Source organism: Xiphias gladius, chromosome 21, assembly GCF_016859285.1.
Source record: "Xiphias gladius isolate SHS-SW01 ecotype Sanya breed wild chromosome 21, ASM1685928v1, whole genome shotgun sequence".
NCBI lineage: Eukaryota > Metazoa > Chordata > Actinopteri > Istiophoriformes > Xiphiidae > Xiphias > Xiphias gladius.
In genome coordinates, this window is record NC_053420.1 from 17,900,177 (window position 1) to 17,917,026 (window position 16,850).

The 16,850-nt window shown below is 41.5% G+C and overlaps 1 protein-coding gene and 1 non-coding gene across 2 annotated transcripts; both read left to right on the top strand.

Annotated features, from left to right (window-relative positions):
* The first annotated feature begins 6,448 nt into the window (after positions 1-6,448).
* Positions 6,449-8,143, top strand: LOC120783208 (G-protein coupled receptor 22). Its single transcript, XM_040116015.1, has one exon. It carries the CDS (start codon positions 6,449-6,451, stop codon positions 8,141-8,143), a length of 1,695 nt encoding a protein of 564 aa, XP_039971949.1.
* A 4,734-nt stretch (positions 8,144-12,877) lies between these two features.
* On the top strand, positions 12,878-12,950 carry trnaf-gaa. The gene has a single exon. It is a non-coding gene; the product is annotated as a tRNA-Phe (tRNA).
* The last annotated feature ends 3,900 nt before the right edge of the window (positions 12,951-16,850 follow it).

Below are 16,850 nucleotides of genomic sequence, written 5' to 3' on the forward strand. Positions count from 1 at the left end.
GTGCAGATGGGATTCAGCAGTTTCTTAGGCACACAAGATGTAATTCACCTCGGATAGCAATCCATCTTCCGCTGTATCTGCGGAGAGCATACGGGCAGGGAGCGTGTGCAGAGACGTGGGCTGGCAGTGGGTGGGTGGCAGTTAGCGGATTGTGGACTACATGGTGTGCTTGTGTGTCTTCAGCGAGCTTGGCAGGAGTTATGATAACCTGTTTTTAAATTTTACAGTGTTAACTGTTGCTTGGCCTCACATAAAGGAGTGGGAGTGTTGGTTTTAACACGTCCAGAGTTACACTCCCACCTGTAATAAACATACAGTATTCAGTTTGTTGTGTGTTCTCAAATTCAGACTGCATTTCTCCTGAAGTTCTTGAAGTTATCCTGATCAGAAACACGTTCGATCGGTTGGGACGTTGTTGCTCTCACTGAGCGGGCTGTGTTGTTGGCCTGTCTGGGCTGGTTCGTTGAGAGCCTGCCAGGGAAGCTGCTGCCCAGCTGGTGGCTGCTTGCTGTAAGCGCTGCTGGATGAATCGAGTGGGAAAATTAAGCCTTTGATCAATTGTCTCACTGTACACATTAGGAATATCTAAGACAGTCATGACTCAGCGTGCTGCATGCACCATCATCCTCTTTGCTTCCTGTCTTTCGTCAATTTTCCTCCTTCACTCTCACCCTCTTTTCTGTCGCTCTCTTCTATTTCCCTTTCCTCCCTAAATGTCAACTTTTGGTGTCAGTCCCATAGAACCAAAGAGCAAAGGAGTCTTTCTAGTCTCACCATTTTTTACTGACATTTACAATTTTTCAAAGAAAAAAAACCCATCAAAGAAGAAACAGATAACAATTTTTCTATGGATAGTGGCCTAAATAAATCATAACACAATGCAGCTACACAGCCATCTTTGTGTATTTGTAGTGTGATACAATGCCCTTTTGTAAACTTATTTATTTATTTATATTATATTTTTGGTTACCTCTGGCCAACCAGAGACTGATTACTACCAAAGCATTTTCTTTTTCCAGTTTTTTTTTTTTCACTCTATTTTGGTTGTTGTTGTCCTCAACTAAACACCACTGATGAGCCCCGTCACTGAGGTGAACCCAAGAGCAGGGTCTCATGGAGAAGCTGGATGATTTCCAGCGGCTGAATATAAACAGCAGCAGGTATGCAGATTCAAGCTATTATACTTGTGTTGTCTAATTTACAGCAATATTAAGACGGTCACACAAATAGCCAGAAAACAAAAAACCATAAATAAATTACACCATACAAACTACAACTACCACTTAGAAATCACTACGTAGAGATTCAGCGGGCATTGTCTTCTAAAGAAAGATGTTATACCCTCAGAAAAATGCAAACTGAGCACATAAAATTTTCTTGAGGGCACAGGCGGTGCTTACATTTAAATAATTAGCAAGCTAAAGTCTCATGTGTACCAACCACATTGTCACATCCAGATCGGTAGAGAATGAGGTGAAAATGGGAGCGTGCCCTCAGGCCCGGTGCAGAATCAGCACTTTCAACAGCAGCAGGTTGAGACCGTGGCACGCAGTGGCAGGATGGACAGCAGCCATGACACAAAGGGCCAGATTTAATAAACTGCTTCTGCCTTATTTCAGACACACCCGGAAACGTGTCTGTGGATTGTTTATCAGACAGGAGCACTGGCATGAAAGTGCAGTTTCCCTGTCAGCTGAGGTGCATCTTGTGTGACATGAAGTGAAGTGTGTCTCTATCCCATGAAGGGAGGATCACACAAATGACTTTATAGTGTATTTACTAGTTGATGCGGCTCGTGAAAGTCAGTTTTGTGGCACTAAAAAGTGGGTGCAAAACAGTTTATTTGAATAAAAAGGAGAGCAGATAAAATAATACAAAAACAAAACACAATGTCTGACTAAACATAGGGGACAAAGAGTTGTGTGGCTGTGTCATTAACTTTAAACTCGAATTTGACCTTGTCATCCACTGAGCCGTTGCATCACTGTATTGACTCCACTCTTGGTAAAACTTTTGCAAAGTCCAATTTGCCACAGTTATTGGGAGCCTAGGGGGACATCACCCGTATCAGTGCCATCTACATCCTCCACCTGCTCTGGTTAAAGCATCTGCTGGGCCTGTTGCTTTTCTGTGTCAGCCCCCCTTACTTCAGATGGCTGCAACTAGAGCAAAACGTTTATTAATATTATTTCGTTTTTCAGTGCACGTTGTATTAACTTCCTCTGAAGACATGTCTGCTCTCCACCTATGTATGTACATCACTGTTAGTTTGATCCTTGCTCCGAAAGCATATACACTGTACGTTGGACATTATCCATCCTGTTCTTCTGACATATCCTCTCAGTGTGCTAATGTTGTGTATTATTTCACCAAAACATACCTAACAAACAGGCCAAGAAAATGAAATGCTTCACACTATGTTGTTTTAGATGTCTGGGCCGAATGCATGCCTGCTGTTTGTCTTTGTGTTGGGCAGAAGTAATTTAGCCTCTGGCAGAAAATGTGTCCTCAGGAGACAAAACTAAATACATGTAAGTGTATGCGAGATTGCAAGAGAAGAGAAAAATTTAGAAAAGAAAGAGGGACACAAAGTCTCACGCTGACAACAGAATCTGCTCTAGCATTTACCCTCTGATGTTGTGAAAAGGGGCTTGACAACCTGTCATCTCCTGCCCGACACCCATAATAACACTGACAGCAGGGTTATTATAGGTCAATGCAGGAGTTGTGCAGTCTAGGACACTGTCAGTTTGTTGTTGTTTTGGAGCAGAGCACAGAATTTATAGTAACCGAGACACCAGATTTGATGAAAACATCTGCAAAGCCAAAGTAAAATCTGAGGATGATAGTGATTTCATTTGATTCCATACTGAGCCAACCTGCCACTTTAATTAGTTTTCAACACACGGTTGTAAATTATGCTGTTGATTGATGACTGAGGAAGGGGGCACATGAGTTTAACAAAACCAATTTCAGACTGTGACTGAAATGACATCATCGCCTATGATGCTCACTCAACAGTACCTAACAGAACTGTTGAATAAACAGTCGAGCTTCAGATTTTTTTGTCTTCAGATTAAATACCAAAGCAGAAATGTCCGAAAACTTGTCAGACTTTTTCGATTTTAGATTCTGTTCCTTTGGGTCATTTCCTAATATAACATATTTTGTAGTCCGTGCCTTAAGCTCCCTCTGCCCCTTTCCCTTCTGTCTGACTTGTCAATCACAGGATGTAATTTATGGTGCCAAAGTTTCACCTTGTTTCCAGCTATTTTCTGATACCACAACTTATTCAGCCAACTTGCACAGAAACACACGGATATGTCTGTACCCTCCGGTTGGTTGCAACAGTACAATACAATGGATCGAACCAAAACATTATTACAGCAGACGGCGCTGCACTGAAATGGACTTCCCTGTAGCTTGTTTCTCAGGTACTAGGACCACAAAGTGAATAAGATCTGTAACCTCAAATGAACCTGAGTATTTACATTTCCCACTGAAACACACAAACACTGGTGATCATTAGAAAAGCTACCCAAAGTTCAGCACCCTGTCTACACATTTCAATTCTCTTCCCGCTGCCCCTGTAAAAACCAGAATGTTGTCACTTTCCTGCCGGCAGGTCAGTCACAGCTGCTCATATAAAGGGCTTCTGACAGTTTGTCTTCTCCCCAAATAACATGCTAACACTGACGCTTTCTACTCTTCTGTCCGTGGCTCTTTGTATCTCTTACCAGTTCATCACACTGTACTAAGTGTCCATTATCACAGGACTGATTGCTGCTCATTGTTTCTCATAGTCATAGAATTAGAATAAATTACTCTTGTTGAAAGCTATTGAGCCTGCTCATTTCACCAGAACACAATCATCCCCATCTAATTACTGGCAGGACTGTTAAGAAAAATAGATGATGGCCTAATGTTTTGTGAGATGGATCAAATCAGTGACTGCGGAATAATTTGGCTAATTTTACTCTTGTCAAAAAGAAGAACTAAACATGTCTCTGTTTTATTTTCGGATTATTTGTGAATAATAAAAATTTAGATCTCAGCTGAGTGTTGTGCTGTACCATCCCATTCTTGTCAACAACGGTACGCTTACATTTACAAAGCTATTTATTTAGCTCTACACACACCTCTTTCCCTGACGTGTATTTACTGCAGTGCTTTAAACAACCTGCACATGAGCTGGAAGAAACTGCTTGGTCAATGTAATATTGACATGTATGTTGCCTCTGTGATTGGTGTAGGTGATTGAATGTTAAATATAAAGTGTTCCTTCGTTCGCTCCATTATCCTCTGTTGCACCATGTTGTCCACCATATTGAAAAAAGAGAGTTAAGACAATCGATTTTGATGACATTATAAGGTCACAGCCCACTGAATATTCTTGTGTTAGATGCTCAGTGTGGGTAGTCTCAAAAGAATGGGTGGATCTAGATTAAGATTTTACTCCTAGGACCCCATCTGTGAAAACAAATGATGTTGCTGTAATTTTGCAACCCTGAAGGCTAAATTTCCATTGTTATTTCAATACTCCCTTGACTATTTCGAGGAAAGGGGAAATATTACAAATACGGAAGATGTTTCCAACAGTTTAAAAACAGTACTTTCGATCACTAAAGTCACATGCTTCTTGATACTGTGACCCGTGATCAAGTAAACGAAGAACACAATTCTTTAACTGTAGCTGGTGTTAAAAGGAGGGAATAGGAATAATTCACTCTCAACTATTTTATTTTAGCTCTCAAAATGAGACCACAGGTAACCGTGAGAGGATGAGATAGCAAGTGTTTGTGTGCTCCCTTTCCTCAGGCTTGTTAAATTGGCAGATCGATGATGCTTTAAATCAATGTTCCAGCAACACCGCAAACCCCATGGAACCCATTAGTGGATTAAGATAGACCACTGCTCCACACTGAGTCCTGTTCTGCCTGTAGGTCCTTTCCACATGACAAATGGGAGAAAAAACTGTGAAATAAAACAAAGGGAAAAGGGCAGACAAGAGGGTGAGAACAAAAGCTGTGGCAGGGGAAAGGCTGACAGCAAAGGCTGGGGTCAACGCTGCCAGTAAGGACACACCTGTAGCTCTTCTTCATTCCGAGAGTCAGGGAGGGAATAGTTTTCTTTTTTACTAGATACAGACAAAGGATCTTCTCTCGAATCAACCAGCACCTTATATGATTCCTTCCCAGGCACAAGAGAGCATCCAGCCAGCCATGAATAACATGCTCTACATGTAAAGTAGTCTGTCTCTGCCAGTAAACTGAAAAGGGAACAGAATAGGAAGGGATGTGAGGGATATACTGTAGGAGAGCAGAGGAGAAAGGGGGTGTTGAGAGAGGATGCCAGGGTAGCTAGTCTTTCTCTGATAGCATTGTTTATGTGCCACTGTCTGTGGATCATTGATCCATTCGTCTTCATTATGTCTCCCTGTGAGAACTATTAACTGCTGCCAACCTCAGTTGGGTACCTGCTATGCTGACATGCACTACACACTTCCCTCTACCAGCCTACCAATGTTTCTGCCACCTCTCCTCTTTGAGCCAGAAGCTGACAGTGATATACCGCTCGTTGAAAAACAAGACAGGATTTAAGCGGAGGGTTTCATATTGCCATTAACTGGATTTGTACAGGCATTAATTGTCTTTACAAGGTGGGTTGTCAGTGATGGAGGAACAGGTAAAGGTAGATGTAACTGCTATACACAGCACGTAGTATGTCACTGCCATCTTAACACTACAGGTTTGGTTGATTCTTGTATGTTTGCTTTACCCTTTAAGCTTCTTTTCTGACCCATATAATGTATGTTGCATAAGAGTGAATCAAACATCCACCCACTCATACTCATGAGAAGCATGGTTACATCTTTGTAACAGAATTGAGCCTAGTATATGAACTGTAAGCATAGCCAGGAAATAATTCCCCACTGGTTTGTTAAAATCTGTAGACTGTTCGGGGATCCTCTGCTGGGTCTCCACTTAATGCAATCATACTTGAAAATGTCCCCCAAGAGAAATCCTGCTCCAATTCCTCTCCTCAACTATTACCACTGTCTATGCAATGCATGTTGTTGTCTAACTGCCTGAGCCCAGTGAGACATGGGTCAGAAGCAGCAGCTTGAACTGCAACCCATGATTCCAATCGACCACCAGGAACGCTTTCAACTCACTGTGTCAACTCATAGCTTCTCTTCACTTGTACTCGTTGTACATTGTTATTTTTGAGTAAATATGAGACAGGCCGACGGCTAATTTGTTTGATCTCTCTCTGTCCTCTGTCTCTTCCCCGTCTTCTTTCTATGACTCTTTTTTTCATAGAATCAACCACAGATCTGGTCATCATCCTCCCTGCTGTCTCATCTGATCCGGGGGAAAAGGAGAGACAGAGCATGGTCTGGTGTGGTGGGCACTGTTGCTATGTGTGAAGGAGTGCTGTGGCGTCAATGGAGACCGAAGGCTATCGTGACCTCCTGGAGACCAGCGACGGTCAGGGGGTAGGCCTGCTGGATGGAGGGGGCGAGGTGGGTGTGGAGGAGGGCTGGAGCACACCCTACCCTCTGGGCTTCCAGGTGTCTTTGACCACTGTGCTGTTGCTGGAGCTGGTGTTGGGCTTCAGCAGCAACCTGACCGTACTTGTGCTCTACTGTGCTCAGTCCAACCTGGTGGATTCAGTCAGCAACCTAGTCACAGTCAACCTCCATGTGCTGGACATACTGGTCTGTGTGCTGTGTCTGCCACTGACTGTGGCTGTGATCCTGCTACCAGCTAATGGAAGTGGAGTTGGCAGCCTGGCCACGCTGTGCTGCTTTCATGAGGCGTGTGTCACGTTCACCAGTGTGGCCACAGCGGTGAATGTACTGGTGATCAGTTTGGACCGATACGACATCTCGGTGCGTCCAGCCAGTCGTCTGCTGACCCCCAGGCGTGCTGGACTGCTCTTGGCAGCAGTGTGGGCTGTGTCTCTGGCTGTCTTCTTCCTGCCCTTCCTTGAGGGGGACTTCTTCTCTACGATGGCTGAGGGTGGTGAGGATGAGGAGCCCAAAAGGCATAACAATGACTCTGAGATCACTGCTGGACTGACCCCCACTTTTTCCACCCTTTCTCCATCCTTATTAGCCTCCACTCACCCCTCCTCCGCTTCTCACCACCTGCCTCCTGTATGGCAGAACAGGACACTGCTGTGTGTCGGAGGGCAGGGGTATTACACAGGCCTGGCTATGTATTACCACTTGTTACTCCAAGTTCCCTGCTTCTTCATTGCTGTGGCCGTCATGTTGTTCACCTACTCCAGGATTCTACAGGCCCTCAACATCCGCATTGGCTCCCATATGATGAGGGGTACACGTGTGAAAGACTCCACCTGCAGGATACGCTGCAGGAGGCAAAGGAGGAAGGACCTGAGTCTGCCCACGGAGGTTATGTCCTCTAACCAGAACCAGAACCTCACCCATCCTCCCCTCATCCCCTCTCCCACCCCTACACCAACATCACCCCCACCAATCTCCTCCATGCCTCAAGGGATGTCCGACAGTGGAGCAACCATCACTACTGTCAGTACTGCTGCCACCACCCCAATTGCGACCACACCAGCCACCCCCGCTTCTCCAACCCCAGCTTCAGTTTCAGCCTCAACACAGACTCACGCCACCTCACCACTGCCTGCCTCCTCAGTGGGTGTCCAGGCCTCAGTTTCTGCCATCATCGCCTTGAGGCGTGCAGTCCGCAGACACAGGGACCGCCGAGAACGTCAGCGTCGCGTCCTAAAAATGTCCCTTATCATCATATCCACCTTCCTGGGCTGCTGGGCCCCTCTGTCTGCAGTCAATGTTCTGATCCTGTGTCTGGGTCCCAGCGACAGCCTGGTGCGGCTCCGCCTCTGCTTCTTAGCAATGGCTTATGGAACCACTATCTTTCATCCTCTGCTCTATGCTTTCACCCGGCAGAAGCTGCGCCGTGCACTCAAAACACGGGTCAAGAAAAGGGTAGTGTCCCTTCTGCAGGTGGACCCGGCTCTCAGCGGGGGGACAGTTATTCATAACTCCTGGGTGGAAGGGGGAGGCCAAAGGAAGAGTCGCAAGCCACGGGTGGAGGCCAGTGATGGCACTGATCGATGCCTCACAGAGGCAGTGAGGGAATAACGCTGGTTTTCAGCGCGCACACGTGTTTGTATGTGTGAGTGTGAGTGTGTGTGTGAATTTGAAAAATTGTATGTATCTTATCGATTTGCTAGAGATGGATCCTGTGAATATTCGTGCATGGTTGTGAGAGAAGTAAGAGCCAGTTTGTTTACAAATGTTAGGAGAAATCCCATGACCTCTGGTTCCATGCAGACATGGAGACAGGTGAGTCCTGAGCTCTAATTAGAGGCAGCTTTCTGCCTTCCGTAAATAGACTCTCATTAGTCCACTTCCTGACTGATATGGTGGCCACTGTATCTCTATGGTAACACTGGCCAAACATTAGGACGACACTATAATCATGGCTACTGAAAATACTAGTATTCACCCCATGTGTAGGGTAAGAGTTATAATACAGCAAATGCATACATTATTGCTCCTGCGTGCACTTTCAATTTGCATGTACATATGCACAGATGCGCCACACACACACACACACACACACACACTCACACACTCAATGCACACTGATCTATATTAAGTACTTTTCTGTGAAAGCACACCAATATCTACCTGCACAGATATTCTCAGTGAGAAAAAATATTAATGGAAGTCTATATTTCTCTTTCTTTCCCTTATTTCTTTCATGCCTTAACTGAGTTATTAACAAATTCTCGTGGTGCTGAATGTCCTGCTGTATGTTTACAACAATGTATGAGTGAAAGTGTTTGCATAGACTTTATATGGTATAGCAAATTATTGGCAGGTAAATACAAGCATTCAGATTCAAAGTTTACAGGCTCACGTGAAACTACCAGGGAACTGCAAAAAAACTGATTAAGATTTCATTTCCAATAAGCACCATATTTTAGAAGAATGTGTGCAATTAAAGCTTAAAGGCATGACTTTTTTTTTTTTTGAAAAACAAACTTTAACGGTCATGATGATGTAGGCGTGATTGTGTTTGTACGTTTACATGTGTGCATGTATGCATGTGTGTTTGCGTGTGTAACAAGTGTGTGGTTGCATAAATGAATAAACGGGTGTGTGCGTCCACAATTATGTGCAATAAAACATGAGCAAAGCAATGACCCCTAGGATGTGAACAAAGAGAATGTGAACACACAGAATTGTTGTTTTTTTATTAATGCTTTAGATTACAGGGGGAAGAGAGAAGAAAGGGGACTTCATCTTCTGATTAACAGCAGAAGGCCACTGGGCATAATATAACAACAAATTATGTGGAGCAATTGAAACTGTGTATATGACAGGCTACTGTAATATTACTGAAATTGTATCACTTCAGTTTTAAAGTGGGAATCAAAGGGCAATATTTTGTGAAAACTACATTTAAACCGTCACTTTAGTCACTGCAGATTAACTTGCATCTTAAACCAGAGAAATCCAAACATGAAAAAACAACCAGTGACATGGGAAAGCTCCTCATGTTAGCTGTCTGTTGCTCTGGAGGGTCGAGTCACTGATGGTGGACAGCACTTTGAATGACTGCAGAGACAGACAGACCTCTGTCAGCTTCTGGGCTGAGTCCTGGACATGTTACACTATATCTGTATCTCTCTTTCTCCTCAGGGCTCCATGTCTCATTTCCAGACATGCTGGACATAAAACAATAAACCAGTCCTCAATCAACTGTTGTATTATGGGTGTTAACAGTAGGTAAAGCTTTATGTCAGTTAGTGGATAGAGTACACTTTAAACTATGTATGGGCTAAAGTCTTGGAGAGCTTCTTTGGCTTTGGGCTATCTCCTCCTTCATCATCACTCCTTTTACACTATTTGTGAGCCAGACCGAAGACAGTAATTCTTGTGTATTCATGTGCATTTTTCAGGGATGTAAATATTAAAGTGTCTGTTTGGTTTTAGTTAAAAAAAAAAAAAAAAACTTAAAAAAAAAACTATTTTTCTTTGGTCACAAGCATCTGCCGGACAGAAAATTTGCCATTGTGATAAACTCTGAGTGAGTTGGAAAGGTTAGAGTTAAGAGAAGATCCATATAAATGTATTTGTGTTAATACTGTATGTGTGTACACTGTACTGTACATTAATGACCATGTGTATAGAGAAATATTAGCATTGTATAAGATTTATATTATGTGTTATTGTATAGAACAGAACAGAATCTGTATTAAAAAGGTGATCTATCTAAGAATATCTCTGTTCATTGTGAAATTCATATACATTTCAAGCTCAATGTATTAGTTGTTGTTTTTCAAATATTGATTTTCATTTACACAGGAGAAATCCTTATACAGTGTTTATATATTTATACATGTCAGTGAAGATGCATTTTATCTGCTACAATATTTGGAATAAGAAAAATAAGCATCTCCTGTTTCTGCTTTAGACACTTAACAGAATGGCAATGAAAAAGGAAACAAAAGTGATACAGAAGAAATAGTGATATAAATCGAGAAGAAATGGCCAATTGTTTTCAAATTTAATAACTTGGAAGGCCGTTCTAAAATGTAATAATTACAGATTTAATAATCCAAATCGTTTACAGTATAATTTTACAGAGAAAGTGCAGACCAACTTTGAACCAACCAACCTTTTTGTATATAGTCTCTGAAATCATTAGACTATTCAAGAATGAACAAGGATATGATCTGTAAATAGAAGAATATGTGAACTTTATCACTCTTTTATTATGAGTAGGACCTTTTTTAAAAAGAACGTATTGATTCATCACAACTGCAGGTATATAATTTTAAGAAGGAACTGCTCGGATTCATCCTGCTTGGTCTGACTTGGGACATCCTCCATCTGTCATCCTCTGCACCTTACTGTCCGAATCTGTCTCTTTTTTCCAGCTGTTATTTGCCTTTCTACATTTCCTGTTTCCACTCCCCATTTCTCTGATCCCTAAATTTAGAAACTCCGTCCCAGATACTTGCAGTATTTAGTGCTGACTGTAGTGAATCCTCACTATGCCTCGCTGTGATGTGACAACTGTGCTAATCACCAGTACTAATGAAGATGAAACTTGTTAGTCAGGTAAGCATCTGTCGAGGCAGCTCAATCTCTTGATGTTGACACTTCAATTTTTTTTTTTACCAGAGAAAATCTGTCTGTACATGTGCTGTGTGTTTGTTGCCTCACTGCATTATGCAGTGAATCGCCAGAGAAGACCCCTCCATCCTGCTTGATAATCTAATCAGTCCCCTCCTTTTTCACACCCATTTCATCCCTTGGTTCTCCGTCTCTTGATTCCGCCGGTCTGCATCTCTCTCATCTCTTATACACACTCAGGCCTTCCATAACAAAGTGAGGAACAGCTGCAGTGTCTGTGAAGGAAGGAAAGTCACCTTGGGGATGGCAGAGGAACAAAAACGTGAGACGAGAGAGAGAGAGAGAGAGAGAGAGAGAATGAGAGGCAGTATGGATGGGAGATTAGGGGAAAAAGTGGGAAGGGAAGGGAGGCATAGAAGCTGGCATTGGGACATCATATAGCTAATAAAGGCACAGCACTGCATCACTGCAGAACCCCATTAGAGGAAGGAGAAATGCCAATACTAACAGTAAGTGCAGAATGATAAAAATAGCTAGATACACTGTTTTGTACCCCCGATGGCCCAGTACAATCTTACAATATTGCTCCACCCTATCATACTGTGAAAATGTCTTCACATTTGGGTTTCATCCAAAAAACACACAAGTCATAAGTCAGAATAGCCAACAAGTGAGTATTTAAAGTCTCTCCCTTCTTTTTTTGAGTTATGGCAAGTAATTCAACCAGTAGTGACTTTGACAGATGTTTTTGGCTATTGTCTGAGCCCAGTAATGGATGGCATAAAGAAGAGTAACTGGCAGTGCTTTGACAGGACTTAATGTACCTGTTGGTGACAGTTCAGTTCTGATTTGACCAATACGTTATATGATGCGAGGATGCTTGATCAATGTTGTGTTCAAGGAGCGCTCTACATTTGGTGAAATGTAGCTTTCATCGGTGGCTGGAATTGCATGCTGAGTTTTCACAGACCTAAATAAGGAAAAAATAATTCAATATACATTTATACTGTAAGTATGTCAAATACACTAAATATTCTAAAATATACCGTGCTTAAGGTAATTCAACCTATGCGGATGCATGCTTTCCATATCTGTTATTTAGCGTACATTAAAGAATGTACGCAGTGTGGAAACCAACAAATAGAAAGTAATAAAACAATGTCTTGCTTTCATATAAATCTAACCTCATTCCACCTAAACCACAAAATGTCTTCAAATGCCAAGTAAGTAAACTAGGACTTATTGAAATAGTGGCCATTGATAGACAAGCTGACAGCATATAAACAAGCTCCTTTAGGATTTTATTCTAAATCTATTGTTTTTTTTCCCGTTTTTTTTAAAAAGGACCGAGGTCCACGGTGAATAGTATCCCAACCAGCGTTCTATGGTCACCAATGACGCCATCTTGTGTTCAAACGTTAGAACAACTCCAGCTGATTACGGATAAAATATAAGGCTTCGTAGCTCCTTACTGTTCTTTTCCACCTGCATTGCTTTTACGGATAACTTTATCTTTTCTTTTTTCGTGTCGCCTTTCCTTCGAAAGCTAAGGTTTTGATGTTTTACAAACCTTTTTTTGATTGGGGGGGTTCCTCACTACCTGTGGTGTTACTAGAGTTGGTTAGTTAGCTAGGTAAGGCTAAATAGACGGTTAACCTAGAAATAAACATCAACGTGTTGATGACATGTATATATTGATGTGCTGCACACGTGTTCATACAACACGCCGAAATAGCTCAGTTGGGAGAGCGTTAGACTGAAGATCTAAAGGTCCCTGGTTCGATCCCGGGTTTCGGCAGTGTAGGTGGATCCTTTTGCCCGGCTAGCTTAAAGTATGTATCAGGAGCGAAACGGGTAACCTAGCTTTGAATGTTGAGACAAATGGTTTTTTTCAGTGTTACATTTGTTCTATGCGTTATCAACAGCATTTGATGTAAGTTAACTGCACCAGGAGCTGTGTGGTAAAAGTAGCTACGTACATTCACGGCACTGTTCAGCGTTGACATCCTGTGCCAGAAAGAGTAACATCCCTTTGCAGTGAAATGCTACAATGCTACCCCTGCAATAAGCAGTTTGAATTATAAGATGGTAAATCATCATTACGAGATTAGGTCTTCAGTTTTTTGTTTTTTGTTTTTTTTTTTCAAAAAATTGAAGCACATTTGGAATATATCTTTTGGAATTGCATCATGGTTTACAGGGATTTAGAAACTTCTATGATTTGCATGCTTTTTTTTTTCTGTGAAGTAACAGAGCCAACAAAACTGTATCAGAAATAGCGAGAAAAACTACAACCTTTCCCTCTGAAGTGTAGTCGAGTAGAGGTATAAAGAAGAAAATATTCAAGTAGGACAATTAACTTAGGCATGTCCTTAAATATTTTCTTTGATGCTTTCCTCCTCTGTCAAATATGTGGGTTTGCAGTTCGCTGTTTCCTGTGTTTAGTGGACCTGGTACTACAATTAGAAGACATTCATACTTACCAAGAGTGGATGTACGTTAGCTAAGTGTTTACAACCAAAAGGAAACCAGTTATCATGCATGTTCACCAGGGGGCGATCTTGTCCAATAAATCATTGAACAGCGGAAAATATCAGGGCAGTTAACTTTGTTAGTCTGGTTCATTGAGTTACTGAGCATAAAAGAAGAGTTGTGGCATCGCTTATAGCTAAATATTATATTTTATGTATTAAGGGTGACACACTTGACACACTTTTAATATGGTGGAATTTACTTTACAGTGAACATAATATTTTTTGACAAACAAGCGCATCCTCCGAATTGGAAAGTTTGGGTGTGTTTATGTTAAGGGTATATTTTATCTTTTTCAGACATGCCAACTTACGCCTATCCAGCCTGAGAGAGTTCGGCTTTCGGCATCTTAAGGCTTTTTCTCCCCCCGCAATTATTTTATTGAGATCAATGCACTGGTAGAATGGAGGGTGTCATCGCAGAGATCTGCATTAAAAAAAAAAAAAAAAATTAGATTAGATTAGTGTAATAAAACAGTTTGTCCTGGCTCATTTGCAGCTACACAATGCAATTTCATCTGCGGAATGTGGTGGAGTAAATATATAAAGTACCAGGTTCTCTAATACTTTATAAGAGGAACAGCGGCTTTGGCCAGTGAAACCAGTGCACCTTTGCACACCAGGTAGAATATCCTCTAGCATCTATGGTGTGTTGCATGGTTCAAATTTGCAAAACATTTACCTCGTGAACAATTTTTTCTCCTGTGAGAACTTTCAAAAGCTTTACAATCCTCAAAAGACTATAACACTCAGCGACTCACATGGCTGCCATGTGAGCTCAGTGACCACTTGCTACTACTCACTACTACTAAAAAAGCCTTCTGGATAAATTGCAACATGTTTTGGAATCTTACAGCATAAGTCTACCAGAGTTTTGTTTATTGTTACGGCAGTTTCTGGTTCTGAATATTTCAAAATGGATTAAGTGAACAGTTCTAGTCCTCTGTGTGTGAGTATGTCTGTGTGTGTGTGTGTGTGTGTGTGTGTGTGTGTGCGTGTTTGTTTGTAACTCTATACAGAGCTCAAATGAAGGCTGAGGCATTCCTAAATGGCTACACAATAACCAAGACCTAACTGTAATTTTTGGCTTGCCATCAAATCTCTCAAATCGCAAATATTTCATATTGTGCGTTCCTCGTCAGCAGCAACCTGACACTCGCTCTCGCTCTCTCTTTATTTACCCCTTTACTCTTTTCAGTGGCTCTCTCTCATTCGTTCCTAACTCACGTGATGATTCTGCACTGTGACTTTGGTGTGATTCTGTAAGTTGTCTTCTAAATCTTGTAAACTCATTCAAGAAACAAGGTAATTTGTCCAACTTTAGCGTCACATCTTTAATCCCAAACTGAATATAAGTTCCAGTGGAAGCTCCTCCGGGGCTCCCTGTCTGCTCTCCAACTACCATGTGTGCCTGTGTATTTTGACATTTTCTTCACCGTAGATTTTAGTAGATTCTGTCTATTCACCTTTACTTCTCTTGCAGCATCTCACTACTTCCCAGACCTGTTTCTTTGCCTGTGACAGTCTACCAGTTAAAACACCACTCCTTAGTTTATTTATACACACCTTTCCAAGGGCATATTGAACCCAGTGTACTCTGAACATGACACGCGACGTGTTTTTTTTTGTGCATGCTTGTGTTGGTGTGTTTTTGAAGCAGACAGAGGGCGAGGTAGTGTTTGAACTTGTCTTTGATTTGCAGAGATTGTTTCCATCGATTATTCTATAGTTAACACCATGGGACAGGATTTTTTTGTGAAAAGAAAAAAAATGGAAGTAAACTTCCAGAAAAGGTTTTTGTTTCTTTGTGTTTTTACATGTTTTTCTCTGAAAAATGTCTAATTCATAATTATGATGTATCAGAAAACATGTTGGAGTAGTATGCTGCAAAACATGGAATGTCTATCTTTGTTTTATGCACACTGAATGTTGACTGACATTTTGCGTTAAGTGTTAGTAATTTGCTGACATGCAGACGTCAGCATCACATGAGTGATCCAGAAAACACTGAAGGACTAGACTGTCTGTATAAAGCCTTTTTGTTATAGTATAACTCCTAACATGTATCTGTAGTGTTATTATGTAATAGACTGTGACCATGGTCCAAAGCAGCGGTTGTGAAAGTCTTGGCAGTTTTCCAAAACCATGATCTTCTTTTCTTTAACAACCAAGCAAAACGTGGAAAAAAAACCCCCAAAAAAAACATGGTTTTTGGTATCATAACCTGTAATTATTTCACTGTTGCACTGACAGTTGTGGACAAGGTCATGTAATCTGGTCTCTGGTAACTGCATCCCTTGGATTTAGTTACTTTGTGAGTTTTAATGACGCAAACATACAGGTGAGTTGTATCTGAATGGATGATTCACAAACAACTCACCTGCTTCACATCATTTCGACGCTTTGTGGTCACGCGGAAATTTTGGGGAGACTTAGTGCAGTTGTGTGTGTTAATGTGTGTCTTTGTGACTTTGTAAAACAACAAAAAAAAAAAAGAAATGTGATCTAGTATTATTTGTAGGACTTCAGCTTTACACCTACACTGATTGTAGTATGACATTCCTTCATACAACTGAACTATAGTTGAGGTGTATAATGTATGTCTGTAGAACATTCAGAATAAATAAACCCCTACCTATGTACTAAAAAAAAAGTTGAAAAAATTAGGTTCCCTAACTATTCTAAATAAAATGTAAATTTACTGCTATAGAAAATTACCAAAACACCTAAATTGAATGCAGACAGTTGTTAATTAAATTTATTAATTGCACCTATGCTTTTCCCTCTGTAACAAAGAGTAAAAATCTCTGCTGTGCAAAAGGCCTGTGTGTTGTTTGTGTGCCATATTATCCTTTGTATGTCCAGTAGTGTGAGTAAGACATGAGAAGACTCAAATTTCTTAGACTCAGCAGTTATGTTGAGGTTGCACATTGGCACAACAGACAGAGGACAGGATGAAGGTTTTTGTTGTGCTGTGCTGATACTCAGAATAAGTCAGCTTCCTGTGTTTAGCCAGCCCACTCCCAAATGCGCTTCCTCTTTTCAGACCTCAGATTGTCCTTGTGTAGCCCTCGGTGTTCTGGCCTGAAGAAGTCACATTGGTATTGAACCTGGGTAGGAAACAGGATGACTGGCGCCCATGAGCAATAGATGAACTGAAGTCAAAG

What these genes read in the sequence shown, in the direction of transcription:
- LOC120783208 (XM_040116015.1), top strand. Translation starts at nt 6,449, where the DNA reads ATGGAGACCGAAGGCTATCGTGACCTCCTGGAGACCAGCGACGGTCAG.